Source organism: Heliangelus exortis, chromosome 3 (genome assembly GCF_036169615.1).
Source record: "Heliangelus exortis chromosome 3, bHelExo1.hap1, whole genome shotgun sequence".
NCBI classification, from domain to species: Eukaryota; Metazoa; Chordata; class Aves; order Apodiformes; family Trochilidae; genus Heliangelus; species Heliangelus exortis.
Window position 1 is genome coordinate 27,527,070 of NC_092424.1, and position 13,477 is coordinate 27,540,546.

At 44.5% G+C, this 13,477-nt stretch overlaps 1 protein-coding gene across 2 annotated transcripts; it reads left to right on the forward strand.

The window, feature by feature from the left end:
• The first annotated feature begins 1,066 nt into the window (after window positions 1-1,066).
• Window positions 1,067-5,118, forward strand: LOC139795500 (left-right determination factor 2-like). Of its 2 annotated transcripts, none has more exons than XM_071742471.1 (4): window positions 1,067-1,333; window positions 2,228-2,474; window positions 3,318-3,557; window positions 3,873-5,118. In XM_071742471.1, the coding sequence occupies exons 1-4, from the start codon at window positions 1,069-1,071 to the stop codon at window positions 4,210-4,212; spliced, it is 1,092 nt and encodes a 363-aa protein (XP_071598572.1). In that variant the 5' UTR covers window positions 1,067-1,068; the 3' UTR covers window positions 4,213-5,118. The 2 variants fall into 2 exon arrangements, with proteins under 2 accessions (XP_071598572.1, XP_071598573.1); XM_071742472.1 differs by having other exon boundaries at window positions 1,069-1,333; window positions 2,240-2,474; window positions 3,873-4,251.
• The last annotated feature ends 8,359 nt before the right edge of the window (window positions 5,119-13,477 follow it).

Here is a 13,477-nt window from a genome sequence, read left to right on the forward strand (position 1 = left end):
AGAGGGTGAAAACATGCCCCAAGTTCTGTGCTTCTTCACAGTTTTGTTGATAAAATTTATTTTTCCAATTCACTTCTGAGACTGATTTAAAAAATAGGCTTCCATATCTTATGCCAACAAAAGCCAGGGAAGCAAAGGTCAAATTCAAAGGTTGACCTCAAGACAAACAACCAACACTCCCCCAACCCCAGCCTCCAGGTTGCCTTTACTCTCCAGAGACTTCTCTCTATCATGGCTGTTAATAGCATTCAAAATACCAATATTCTTCATCCACATTGTGGAAAAGCAGAGGCAGAAAGGCGATCTGCCTTTATATAAAGCCTTCTTTTAAGCACAAGTATTATTAAATCCAGAGGAATCCATAAAGAGTGATGGGGCTTTTTTCTAAAATACCAGGCCTGTACATCTTCTACTTTGTGTGATTCAAAAGCAGTGTAAAAGGCCATAAACCATTCAGCTGCTGTGATTCACTGCCTTGATTCATGATCTTGATACAGATACACAGAGTTCAAAGTGGTACCTATCCCTGCCAGAAATTATTTAATTATTCTTCAATGATTGCCATAAAGATGGACTTCCAGCAAAAGAAGTATTTTCCTGATTGACATTGGCTGTTTTAGGTACCAAGTCCCCTTGTGATAAAGATTGTTGCTTCCTGTAAGAATTGTATGGTGTGGTACATAAAGCAATATACTCTGCAGATGCATTTTCTTGCTGACCTAGTCTGAACATGAGACACTGATCACTCGGGGGGTTTCTGGGTAAAAGTTTACAGGGAATTAAAAAATTAGGGAAACTTCTTATCTGTGAAGGAATTTGGAGGCTCCCCTAAGCCTTCTTGTATTAACTTTAAATTAAAGGTGTTAAACTGGCATGTGTCTACTGACAGGCAAGTGATCCTTTCAAGTCCTCTGCTTCATCCCCACTTGTGGAATTTGTTGTGCCAGTGGGACAAAGCTGCCTATAAAAACGTATTGCAGGGGACTTCCATCTCATGCAGGCAGCCTGCCACTGCATCTCTGTGCTGGGGAGGTTGCCCCTTCATCTTTGCTTCCCTGACAGAGGAGGATGGACACAAGCTTCACCCGGATGCTCTGTGTCCTCTGCATGGCTGTCATGATCCAAGCATTTAGCCAGGAAGGGTTCAAGGAGATGTTGCTGAAGCAGCTGGGGCTCTCTGAGGTCCCTAAATTCCATAAGAGAGACTTGATGGATTTGGTTATCCCAGACCATGTAAAGAACAAATACTTCTCCATGCTGAAGCACCAGAGGGTGAAGCGCCGAGCTTTGCCGAGCCTGGCTGGCATCCTCAGGGGGATCCCTGGCAATGCAGGTAACCTTTCTGCTGTCACTGCTGTTGGGAGCTCACGGAGCACTGTGTTGCTGCCAGGGGAAGCCCACTCTCCCTTGGGATGGGCAGAGGCAAACCCACGAGGGGAATGAGGTTTGGGTCTGCCTCCAAACGTCTATAGAAGAGGTGCATGTAACAGCATCTTAAAGAGGAACATGCTATAGTGACTCCTGGCACCTGGAGAGGGGGTCCTACAGTGCTTGCAAAGGGCAGACTGCTGCTGGAGCTGGATGGAAGAGAAAAGCCAAGGTGGTAAAAGGTACCCATGGTGGAAAAATTATGTAAAAAATAAATGTCAGGAGAAAGTGTAGACATTCATTGCAGTTTTCTGGTCAAAACACCAGAAAGTCCTCTAGTAGGAATCATACTTCTCTGAGGATGTTTTACTCTCCTCTGTCCCCTGTTCTGTTTTGCTTTTTTTTTTCCCTCTTTTTTTACTTTTTTTTTTTTTTTTTTTTTTTTTTTTTTTAACTCCCTGGAGAAATACCAAAATACCAAGGAGATCAGCTGTACAGACAAAATGACAAAAAGACAAGGACCCCTAAAACTTGTTTCTGTTTCAAAAGATGTATATAAAACCCTGGGCAGCAAACAAAATGTCTTTTCATTGTATTTTCCTGCTTTGATGCACTGGCACAGGGAGAGGAGTACCTTTCTGTATTTGTTCAATTTGGGGGCAACTTACATAGATTTCTTTCCATTGCCTCCAGGCTGAAGAGACTCAGACATAGAAGAGAAATTAGGGTATTTGCAGGACCTGCTACAAGGGAATGTGGAAGGGGTGTGTTTTGATGATAATCGTGGAAGAGATGTGGTGGCATTGCTCACCAGGATGGCAGTGACAAGGTGTGGGTTTTTTTTCCCCAATATGCACAGGCATGGCAGGAGAAGTCCTCTACTCTGACACCACCACACGCCAGAACCTGATCTTTGATATGGACGGCAGAATACCTAAAAACAGCGAAGTGACAATGGCTGAACTGAAACTTTTCAAAAAACCTGTGGACAGAGCAAACCTGCCTGCCAAGCAGTCTCACAGGCCTGTTTCCAATGCCAGAGTCAGTGTGTACTGGGTCCACCAGCAACAGAATGGTACCAACAGGACCTCCCTGATAGACTCCAGGTAAAAAAGTGACCTCTTCTGAAGACAGGACTCTAGGTATGGGGTATGGATCCTCTGGGTGTCTTGTGTTTATGCCTCTCATCCATCTGATGGGGTTACATCTGTAGAATCAGGGTCTATAGATTCTAAACCCAGAATTAATTTGTAAGAGCATATTAAGATTAAGATTGCAATATTATTAAGGTTAAGATTGCAATATACTATGATTCATTGATAAAATGTATTTCTGTATTGAATGATGCCATGTACTGCTAGATCTTCCCCTCTAAAAGCCTCCACCTGATTCTCTTCTCTCATCCTCTAACTCACATGGGTTCTGGCTGTTGGAATTTTTTCCATTGGCCTGTTCATTAGCTGTGCTAAATAAGTAAATAATGCAAAAAGCATCTGATACTGTAGTCTTTAGCTACAGAAGTTTAACAACACTTGAAGGCAGAGTTGGACAATAAACCAATTTTCTGGGTGGGTAGAAACTTATGGCACTAACGCAGCTAGGACAGAAGCAGGTGGGAGTAGTAGTGTTTACCTGGCTGTGGTCATGAATATTGAGGCTGCTTCTAATATTCTACTGCCATATTTCTGCTTGAGCATGGATGAATACCTTGACATAAACATGCACAAGGGGTTCTATTTAGCCATTCAGTCTCTGCTAGATCTGCTTGCTTCTTTTTGAAGTGTGAGTTACTTGCTGTGGGTGCTTGCCCAGAGCACTCAGCAAAAATCATCGTGTAATCAAGACACACGACAACCTATGGTAAGAAAATTATCCTGCTGCAGTAACAGTGCTGTAAGCTCTGGCTTTATCTGATAGCTTTTCTCTAATGTTGAGCCCTTATTGTGCAGGCTGGTTCCTATACATGAGTCAGGCTGGAAGAACTTTGATGTGACACAGGCTGTGCATTACTGGCTGCAAAACAAGAGGCAGGAGCCAATGTTCCTGGAGGTCTGGATTGAAGGAGAAAGGATAGGCAGCCATGCCTCAGAAATGGCTAAAACTGTGCATTTCATCTCTCAGGACCCAAAGGATAAAGCCCTAGGCAAACCTGAACTTGTACTTTACACCCTAAACTTGGAAGACTATGGGTATGTATGAAACCTAAATCTGTACTGTCTCTGGTGTAACTTTGCCCCTGAATTATTGTACTGTGCCCCTGTGCCAACCCAGGGTGTGCAGCTCTTGCCTTCAGAAGTAGCTGCAAATGGAGGACATAGAAAGTTGCTGCTGAGTCACAACTCTCTTCTTCCCATATTTGTCATCTGAATATTCAAATAAAACCTAAGCATGGCCCAGGTTTCACAGCTCAGGGCCTGACTGTATTGTTAACAGGAAAGATTATTTCTCCCACCTTCCCAGTGTCCAGTTCTGGCATCAGTTCTTGTTTCTCCCATGGTACACAGGGGTCCTGGGGACTGCACAGAAGACACGGTGACAGGCAAGTCCACTTGCTGCCGACAGAAACACTACATCAACTTCCGTGAGCTTGCCTGGATGCAGTACTGGATCATTGAGCCAGCAGGGTACCAGGCTTACCAATGCTCAGGGGGCTGCCTGCATCCCCCCGGCCCCCTGCAGCCCTTTAGCTATGGGGAGCACACCTGCAGTGTGGCAGAGACCTCCCCACTCCCCATCATGTACCTGGTCAAGAGGGGTAACTACACTGAGATAGAGGCAGCTGAGTTTCCCAACATGGTTGTTGAGAAGTGCAGCTGCATCATGGATGGCATGGCACTCATGTGAGGTGCAAGCAGCCAGACAGGGATGTCACTCAGTCCTCCCAGCCCCTCCTCCAGTCCCCACCCCTGGGGCCAACAATAAAGATTCTGGGGGACCCCCAGATACCTGCCTGCAAGGGGCTGCAGCTTTCTCATGTGTCCTGCTACCCTGCAGAGGGAGTGTACTTAAAGGCACTGTCCATATAGATGGGCTCAGAGGAGCATCCATCTCCACATGTACCTGTGTGAGGTGTACATATGGAGTCTAATGCAGGGCTTCCTTGATGCTAGCTAAATTTCATTGGATTAAATAAAGCTGCATCCAATTTATTTCAGTCCCCACCCCACAGTATTGCCTATTGGCAAAGGGGATCATCACCAGGTGATATGTGTGTGGGTTCAGCTTTTCATTCTTAGACTCCTGGTTTTGGTCCTTGTCTGTACAAGTCATGTTCCTGGTGAACTGGAGAGCAGAAGCACTTTCACGTATGTATTATATACATGCACACATATGCACACATATTGTACATGAATATATGTATTATTTTCTACATGCATCTTGGATATATACATATTGCCTACATACATACCTACATGTATGTACATACTTCCTAGACCTAAAAGGAACATACATATGTGTGCATGTATCATATGCATATATACATATATAGACATACATATGAGATTATCTGGAAATCAAAGGATTATATTTTTGGACACTGCACCAGGGGATTAGCACAGTTTTGGGTAAAATTTAGAGTCCTGAAGTCAGTGTGAATATTAGGACTTAGGTTTGCTTGCATGAGTAACAGTTTGTGGAATCAGATCATTATTTTTCTTGTTGTGTATTACAGTTATTTCAATTTAGGAATATTTTCCAAGTTTTGTGTTCTTTCAAAGTCATGGAAACAATAAAATACCATTACTAAAGTAGCCATTTGTTTGCTTGTATTTATTCTTAGGTCTAAAAGTGAAGGGAAAAAACATCATATTTCTGAATGCACTCCAGTGCTGAGCTTGTATAAACATACACGCAGTAACAGCTGTTCTCGGCTACCTCTGTGGTCCCACCTGCTTCTGGTAGAGCTTATCTGTTTAGGCAGGGACTGGGAGTAGGCTCAGTCTGCAGGGGGAGCAGAGCCCACAGCACCAGCTCTTCTCCCTGACCTGCTGTAGAATTTAAGCCAACACTTCCTTAAAGAGGACACCTAGAAACATATCTGATAGGAAAGAGGTGATGCTTCAGCAGTGCAGCACCAGAACCTGTGGGCCATCAGCTGGAGCTGTAGTACAGAAAGAGATGAGCTGTCTTCCACTTCCTCCCTTCCCATGTGAAGCATTTTAAAAACCTGACCCTTCTTTATGTACATCTGACCAACACATTTCCCTGGGGAAATGCAATGACAATGTGGTTAATTCCTTTCTGAACTGAACTGTTGGCCATGGTGTCACCTATGATAATGAATTCTACACTTTGTGTCAGACTTTTCAATTCATAACCTACTGAGATACCAGTGGCTCTGGAGATGAAGTGGTCACTTCTGTCCATCTCTGTAGGACACGGTCCTCCCGAGGCCCTGGCTGAACCTGCTGCTGGTGGAAGGGCTCTGAAATGAGTTTGTCTGGCCAGATAGGGTAGCCATGAGCCAAGGGCCAGATGAAAAGAGGGACCTGCTGAACTCTGCAAGGACTTTAGATTATTCATCAGGACAGCTGAGTTGTTAAGTGTCCCTGTTGTTCTGTAGAACCTCAGGTCTAAGATCACCCAGACATCTCTGCCTCATCTTGACATGGCACCTTACACTTGTGTAAATGCCTGTGGCAAAGGAAGAGCTTTAAGGGGAGAAAAAAAAGGCAGAAGCACAGACTCATGAGTCACCAGTGCTGGGCTATAGCACCATGGGTTACTGCAGTCTGAACTGGACGAGAAATACCAGTCTCTGGCTATTTCCTTCTATGACTATGTAGCATCTTTCTGCATTCAGCCTCAGTTCCTTTCCAGCAGATCAAGGCAGAGAATAGCTTGAAGGCCATGAGCTCAGCTATCACTATGAAGAACAAAGCCAATGATTTATACACAATGCTCCCTGGAAGAAAGTGTTTGAATTGGTTCCTGCCTGAGAATGAACAGCATTAACCCCTCAACCTCCAGCACTTGGACTCCAGACATCATCCCCCAGACCTGGCAGAAGTCTTACCCAGTGTGATCTTGGGCCAGGCTGCTGCTGTGGTAAGCAGGGAGCAGAGCATCACAGCAGGGATGCAGGGTTGAGAACAGTGGGGTGGACAAAGGCTTGAGCCTTCTGTTCCCCTCCACCAGGATCCTGCACCATGTCCAGCTTCTCTCACTTTGCATCTGTCTCCCTTTGCTCTGGTGTCCTTGTGGACTCAAGGTACAGAAAAGCATGTGGCAGGTTGCTGTGGATGTGTGTGACAGCTGGAGATGACGAGAGGGATGCAGTGGCCAAAGACACCCCATATTACTGTGGGGAGAACTGAATTCTCACTCAGTCCCACCCAGTGTGTGGTCTGGTCCAGTGCCAGTGTTAAGCACAGAGTAGGGGAAGAGGTGAGGAAGAGCTGATTGATAGAAAGCTATAAGCATAGGTAGCCTGGGTGGCTACAGGCCAGGGTGGGCATCACTAGCACCCATGCCTGGCATCTTGCGTCCCCATCTCTTTGTCCCTGTGGTCTGTACTCCCTTTACCTCCCAGCAGCCACATGTGGGGCCTCCTAGGGACTCCCAGCATTGCCCAGGCCTTCCCTACTCTGGCTGTGCACAGCATCACCATCTTCTGAAACACTGAAAACAGTATTTCATCACTGTTAAAGTGGATGAAAAATTAAACTCCTTAATTTAAAGCTAACCAATTTTGCTACAGCCTCATTTGGCTGGATGACACGCTGTGTATAACGGATGCTGCAGGTAGTTTTTAACCCATGTTCAGCTTTGCACTTTGTGGGGGACAGGACACTATTCAGACTCCAGATGTCTTTGCAGTGAAAATTCAGCAAGCTTGGAGGTCAAGCTGCTGTGGAGAAGGCCAGATTTCTACAGTGTGAACTCCTATGCAGAAGGCTGTGTTTGAAATACTACCATGGGGCTCCTCCAGACATCTGCGTATGCTGCTGGGAAAGTATCTCCCAGCCTGTCTGTCATCTTCAAACGAGGCTGCATTTTCTGTGATACCTTCTGCGTGCTGCCTCACTGCTTTTATATCACTACAATGTGTAAGGTGTACAAAGGCTGTCAAGCTGTCATGTTATCCCTTCTGTCTGAATGACATCACAGTCTCTGAGGAAAGACAGAACGTCTTACTTACCTGTCAGCAGTGTGGTTCAGCATTAACATTTATGCTGTGCTGAAAAAAAAAAATAAATAAAAAGGAAGATCAGAGCAGCAGTGTAATGAACCACATATAAGCAGAAACTATTTCAAAAAATGTAAAGGAGTTGTAAGGCAAAACTGATGTAAGTTTTTAATTGAAATAAGTAAAATTTTAGGGAAAAATCACATTTGGGGAAAAAAATCACATAAAAGCAAACAAAAGAGATATGCAGAATAGGGTTCACATAACAGTAAAACAGTAAGAATTAGATACAACCAGATACCAGTTAGAGAAAAACACATCCCAAGTAGTCAACAGCACAGCCTTAGACAGGGCTGAAAGGCATCTGCAAGACAGATTAAAGAGATGGGAAGGGATACTTCCACAGCTTATCTTGGTACGGGCTTGAGCATTGGCTAGAAAAACATCGGGAAATTGGATTCACTGTATTAGCATGACATTAATATAATAATGAGCTATTAGCATACTAAAATGCACACTGGTAGGATAGAGGGACCCCTACTAACAATGAGCCCTATACTCTATGAATATGCGTACATAAACTTTTGAGCATTGCCACTTCAAATGGAAGTGAGGAATTAGCAAACCAGTCATGGGTATGAGTGATAAAGTAACATTAGAGATACAGTTCTTTGTTGCAATTTTGGGACAACGGTTTTGGTGACCCAGGCAGCACTGCCATAGAGCCTTGCCTGTATTGTGTTGCCTCCTGACAGTATACTGGACCACCCTGGGCTCCAGCATGCATCGATCTGTTCATCAGGGAACTCCAGTGGATCTTCTCCAGTGTTGGGCAGTAAACAACTCAAAGGCAGTGGTATTCGACTCTGCTGGAGCTGAGTGTTTGTAAGAGTAGTAATTCTTTTACAGTTGTGGTACGGGTACAACTACTGCCAGTGAGGTACCAGGATGCAACTTTACAAATTGCAAAATATTTGGGAATGTTCTAATGACAGAAGAGAAACTTATAAGGTATTGTAATCACTGTCAGCCACTAAATGTAACTTTATTAAATCTTAATTAATGATGTTTTGTTGTAGCATGGATAAGTGGGATGACATGCCATATGTGGATCCTTTTGTGATTTTGTATGGAAGGCCACAGATTCAAAAGTAGTGTGGTATTAACAAGAATTACATTTTGCATGCAGGACTGAAAGCTTGTAAGATTGTTGTAAGTTGGTGAAAGGGGATGAGGATGTAAAAGATGTGCAGCTGTTTGTCCCCTGAGCTCCCCCTCCCCACCCTGAAAATGCACAACCTCTGTAGAGGAGAGGTGTGACAGGGGAGAGAGCAGACAATCAGAGGATACGAATTTCAGTTCAGTGGCCAGGAGCACGAGGGGACAGTGTTCAGCTGTTCAAGCCCCGTTAAGACCAGTGATTGGGGTTGAGGGGCAGCTTATTTATGTATATGTCCCTTTTAAAGTGTCAGATTTGTTAAACTGGAAACAGCCTGTGGGGTTTTATCAGGTTAATCTGGAGGGGATTGTCACAGTTTAGCTGTTTGGGTGGACCACAAACCTAAGGACAGGATTACTCTCTATTCCACCCCTCTTTACAAAGAAAAGATAAAAGGCGAATAAAGACCGGAGACCAGAGTAAATGATATCTCCAGAGACTGAAAACTGAAAACAACTGGATACAGATTTACTAACACAGGTGTCACGGTTTAACACTGGCCTGGCAATTAAATCGAGTAACAGATGCTCTCTACTAATCCCCCTCCCTTCGCTGATAAAGGAAGGAGAGAGAATAAGGGAGAGAAAGGGTTGGAAAAGGTTGGAAACTAAAGGGTTGGAAACTAAACTACACAACTTTAATGAAACAGTAATGATAAATAGGAAAAATTGCTAAATATATAAAAATATACAGGAAAATTAATACCACACGCCCCCGTTCTCCCCCAGTAACTCTCATGTCACCACCGAGGCTGCAGGGCAGCCCTGGGAAAGTCCAGGCTGGACTCCTGGAGTCGGCAGCAGTCGGGAACTGGAGGCAGGAACACACAGATATGGGCTGGCACGGATCAGGACCACAGGCAGACGAACGGACGGGATCCTTCCAGGATGCTGAAGCAAACAGGGACAGGCAAAGAAGGGGAAGCAGGAAGGGAAGAAGGGGTTTGACCCTCGTTATCCCTCAAATTTATACTGAGTATGACATGTATGGGATGGAATACTCTGTTTGGTCAATTTTGGCATCTATCTTGTCTGTTCCTCCCCAGCGGAGGGCTGCAGGTGGGACCTTTTTACTTCTCTCCTTCCAGAGCATAAGATGTTCCTCAGAGCTGAGCAGTGTCCTTGGCTCTTCACACCAGTCTCTAGCAGTAACTATAAACATCAAGTGTTATCAGTCCTAGAAACACACACTGTCTGAGAAACTTGCTGTGAATTTCAGCAAGTGCAACTACTTACAAGAGACTTAGCTGAAAGCAAAAGTATAAGACAGAAAATTACCTTTATCCTGGCCCAAACCAGGACAGGGGAAAGGTAATAAGGGATAAAGTAACAAAGAATACAAATATCTACAAAATTACAATCCTACAGATATGGACTCTGACGAGCACACAGCAAACTGGTAGTAAAGAAGTGCAGGGGAACAGCAGCGCAGCCAGCAGCAAGCAGAAAGTACTCATGAGGAGCTGCTGGCATTCCCGACCTTTTAGAGTATGGGCAGGAAATGGGAGGGAATTGACACCTCCCTCCCTTTGTGTTCCACCCCTCTCCGTCTGAAAGCCCTCCTTCTTTAGTTCTTCATGTTCAAAGGGTGACAGGGACATACAGGCTACTCAAAATTATCATGATGACACATAACCCCGGTGGGCAAGATATCCAGGCACCTTCAGAGATGCCCTCACTACTGAGGAAAAGCGAATAGTTTCAGAGAAAGTTTAAAAAAGAACAGAAATGTGCACAAGATTATATTAATCTGGTTATGCCCTGGGAGAACCCAGATTGGGATCCTGACTCCAGGAGGGACCTGGAATGGATTTAAGCAATATCAGCAATTAATCTTGTATGGGGATCAGCTTGCTACTGCTATAACTGAGAGTAATCTTCAGAGATGTGGATAAGGAAAAAAAAAAAAAAAAGCAGAGGGAGATATGCAAGATCATTGTCTTTGGCGAACTGCCCAAATCAAGCCTTGTTAGGGTTAAATCAGTGTGCATATTTCCAGGAGGAGGGGCACTGGAGGAATGAATGCCCAAACAGATGCTGAAAGATAGGCAACAGGAGAATTTGGAAACTGATGTGAATTTGATGGCGGGGGAGAAATCTCACTCAGGCAGAAGGGGATAGGAGGAAATTATTAATAGTCGCTTGGCTGATCATCTGCTTCCAATTAATCAGGGCTGTGTGAAACTATAAATTTTATTAGCAGAGCCACACACTCAGTAGTTACTAATTGTGAGGGCCCTTTAAAGAAAGTAACAGTACTGATTTGTTGGGGCAAGTTGAAAGAAAGTTTTAAAGCCATTCCTGAAATTGGTGGTGTGCACAAGTGGAAATAAGAAATATACTCATTAATTTCTCTATGGACCTGGCATTTGGCCTTGTTAAACCTCATACAATTAACCTTGGCCCATTGGTCTTACCTGTCTAGGTCCCACTGTAAGGCTTCCCTACCCTCCAGCAGATCAACACACCCACCTAGCTTGGTATCATCTGCAAATTTCCTGAGGGTACACTCAATCCCCTCATCCCAAATCATTAATGAAGATATTAAAGAGAACAGGTCCCAGCACTGAACCCTGGGGACACCACTCGTGACCGGTCACCATCCAGATTTAGTTCCAGTCACTCCCGCTCTTTCAGCGTGACCATCCAGTCAGTTTTTCATCTAATGCAGAGTATATTTATCCAAGACAAGTGCCATAAGTTTCTGAAGAAGAATGCTGTGAGAGACAGTGCCAAAAGCTTTAGTCCAGATAGACAATGCCCACAGCTCTTCCCTCATCCACTAGGCGAGTCATCTTGCTGTAGAAGGAGATGAGGATAGTCAGACAGGAGCTGCCTTTGTAAACCCATGCTGACTGGGCCTGATCACCTGGTTGTCTTGCATGTACCGTGTGATGGTACTCAAGATGACCTCTCCATAACCTTCCCTGGCACCAAGGACAGACTGACAGGTCTATAGTTTTCCTGGATCATCCTTTCAGCCCTTCTTGTAGATGGGTGTTACATTTGCCAGTTTCCAATCTACTGGGACCTCCACAGTTTGCCAGGACTGTTGATAAATAATGGAGAGTGGCTTGGTGAGCACTTCTGCCATCTCCTTTAGTGCCCTGGGTTGGATCCCATCTTGTCCCATAGACTTGTGCACATCTGTGTGGCACAGTAGGTCACTGATCATTTCCTCTCGGATTATGGGGGCTTCATTTTGCTCCCCATCCCTGTCTTCCAGTTCAGGGAGCTGGACCCTCAGGGAGCAACCGGCAATTCTGAATAAGACTGAGGCAAAGTGGGCACTCAGCAGCTTAGCCTTGTCCTTGTCCTTGGTCACAAGTTTCCCTCCTGCATCCAGTAGAGGGTGGAGATTCTCCCTAGTCCTTCTTTTACTGTCGATGTATTTATAGAAACACTTTGTAATATCTTTAATTATACTGGCAAGGTTAAATTCTAGCTGAGCTTTGGCCTTTCTAATTTTCTCCCTACATACCTTTGCAACAACTCTGTACTCTTCCTGATTTGCCTGCCCTTTCTTCCATAGCCAGTAGAGTTTCCTTTTCTTTGTGTGTTCTACCCAAAGTTCCTTGTTTAGCCAGGCTGGTCTTCTGCCATGTCAGCTCATTTTACAGTTCACAGGTATAACTTGTTCCTGTGCCTTGAAGGTTTCCCTCTTCAGGAATGTCCAGCCTTCCTGAACTCCTTTGTCCTTGAGGACTATGTCCCAAGGGATGCCATCGACCAATCTCCTAAACTTGTCAAAGTCTGTCCTCTGGAAGTCCAAGAAGGAAGTTCTATGGACCTCCCTCTTTACTTCCCTAAGAATCGAAAACTCAGCCATCTCATGGTTGCTTTGTCCAAGGCGGCCTCCAACTTTTGGTTGTGTTAAAGTGAGTAAAGAAATGTGGTAGAAAATAAACCCCGTAGCAATCCATCTGACTCTCAGATATTAAAGGAGCTGGGGGTGGCTGGGCTTATATTCTGAGTGATAGCCAATTCACCTTTAGTAGGCTGGAAAACAAGGGTCTGGATACACTACTAACACCATATTAGTCAAGAAATTACTGCAGACATGTGCTGGAATTTGGCCACACTGAATGAGGTTTCATACCACAAGATTAATGAATAGTGTGATTTATTAAAGCAATAGTATACAAATTCTTTTGGATTTCCAGTAATAGATTCCTGTCTGCAACAGAAGCACATGCAAAATAGCTAGCCTATGGAGTACTCTATATCTTGGGGGACAGGAGGAGAGCCTGGCCAGAAACTGTGGATGTAGAGATTTATACTATTAAAGAGACTCTACAGAGGTATAGGGAAAAGGAATACACTAGTGTTCAAATCTTACCCAAAGGCATCTCAATGGGGGAGAAGAGGGGCTCAGCCTGTTGACTAGTTCCAGAGGTCAGGGGTGTCCCTGTGATGGTGTCTTTTCTGTCATCCATTCCCCACTAACTATTTTTACACTGTTTTACCTGTCAGGTGGAGCTTGAGTGACTCTAGTCAAGCATATTCTTTATTGTGATTGGTGCAAAGTTCTCTCACTTTGTGTTTAAAGGTATAGGCTACAAAAAATCAGGTGCGTGCCTCCGTGAGGGGTGGTCACACCTTGGAGGTGGGCAACTTTAGGGATGGGGTGTGTTTTTTATCTCAAAATGAGATTATAACGAACAAAAGTACACTGTGGGAACAGCATTCGTCAAAGGGTGGGAGGTGGTTGGCCCAGGGTATCAAAAGTGCAGTTAGTTGGTATTGTTGCCACAGAGTGTA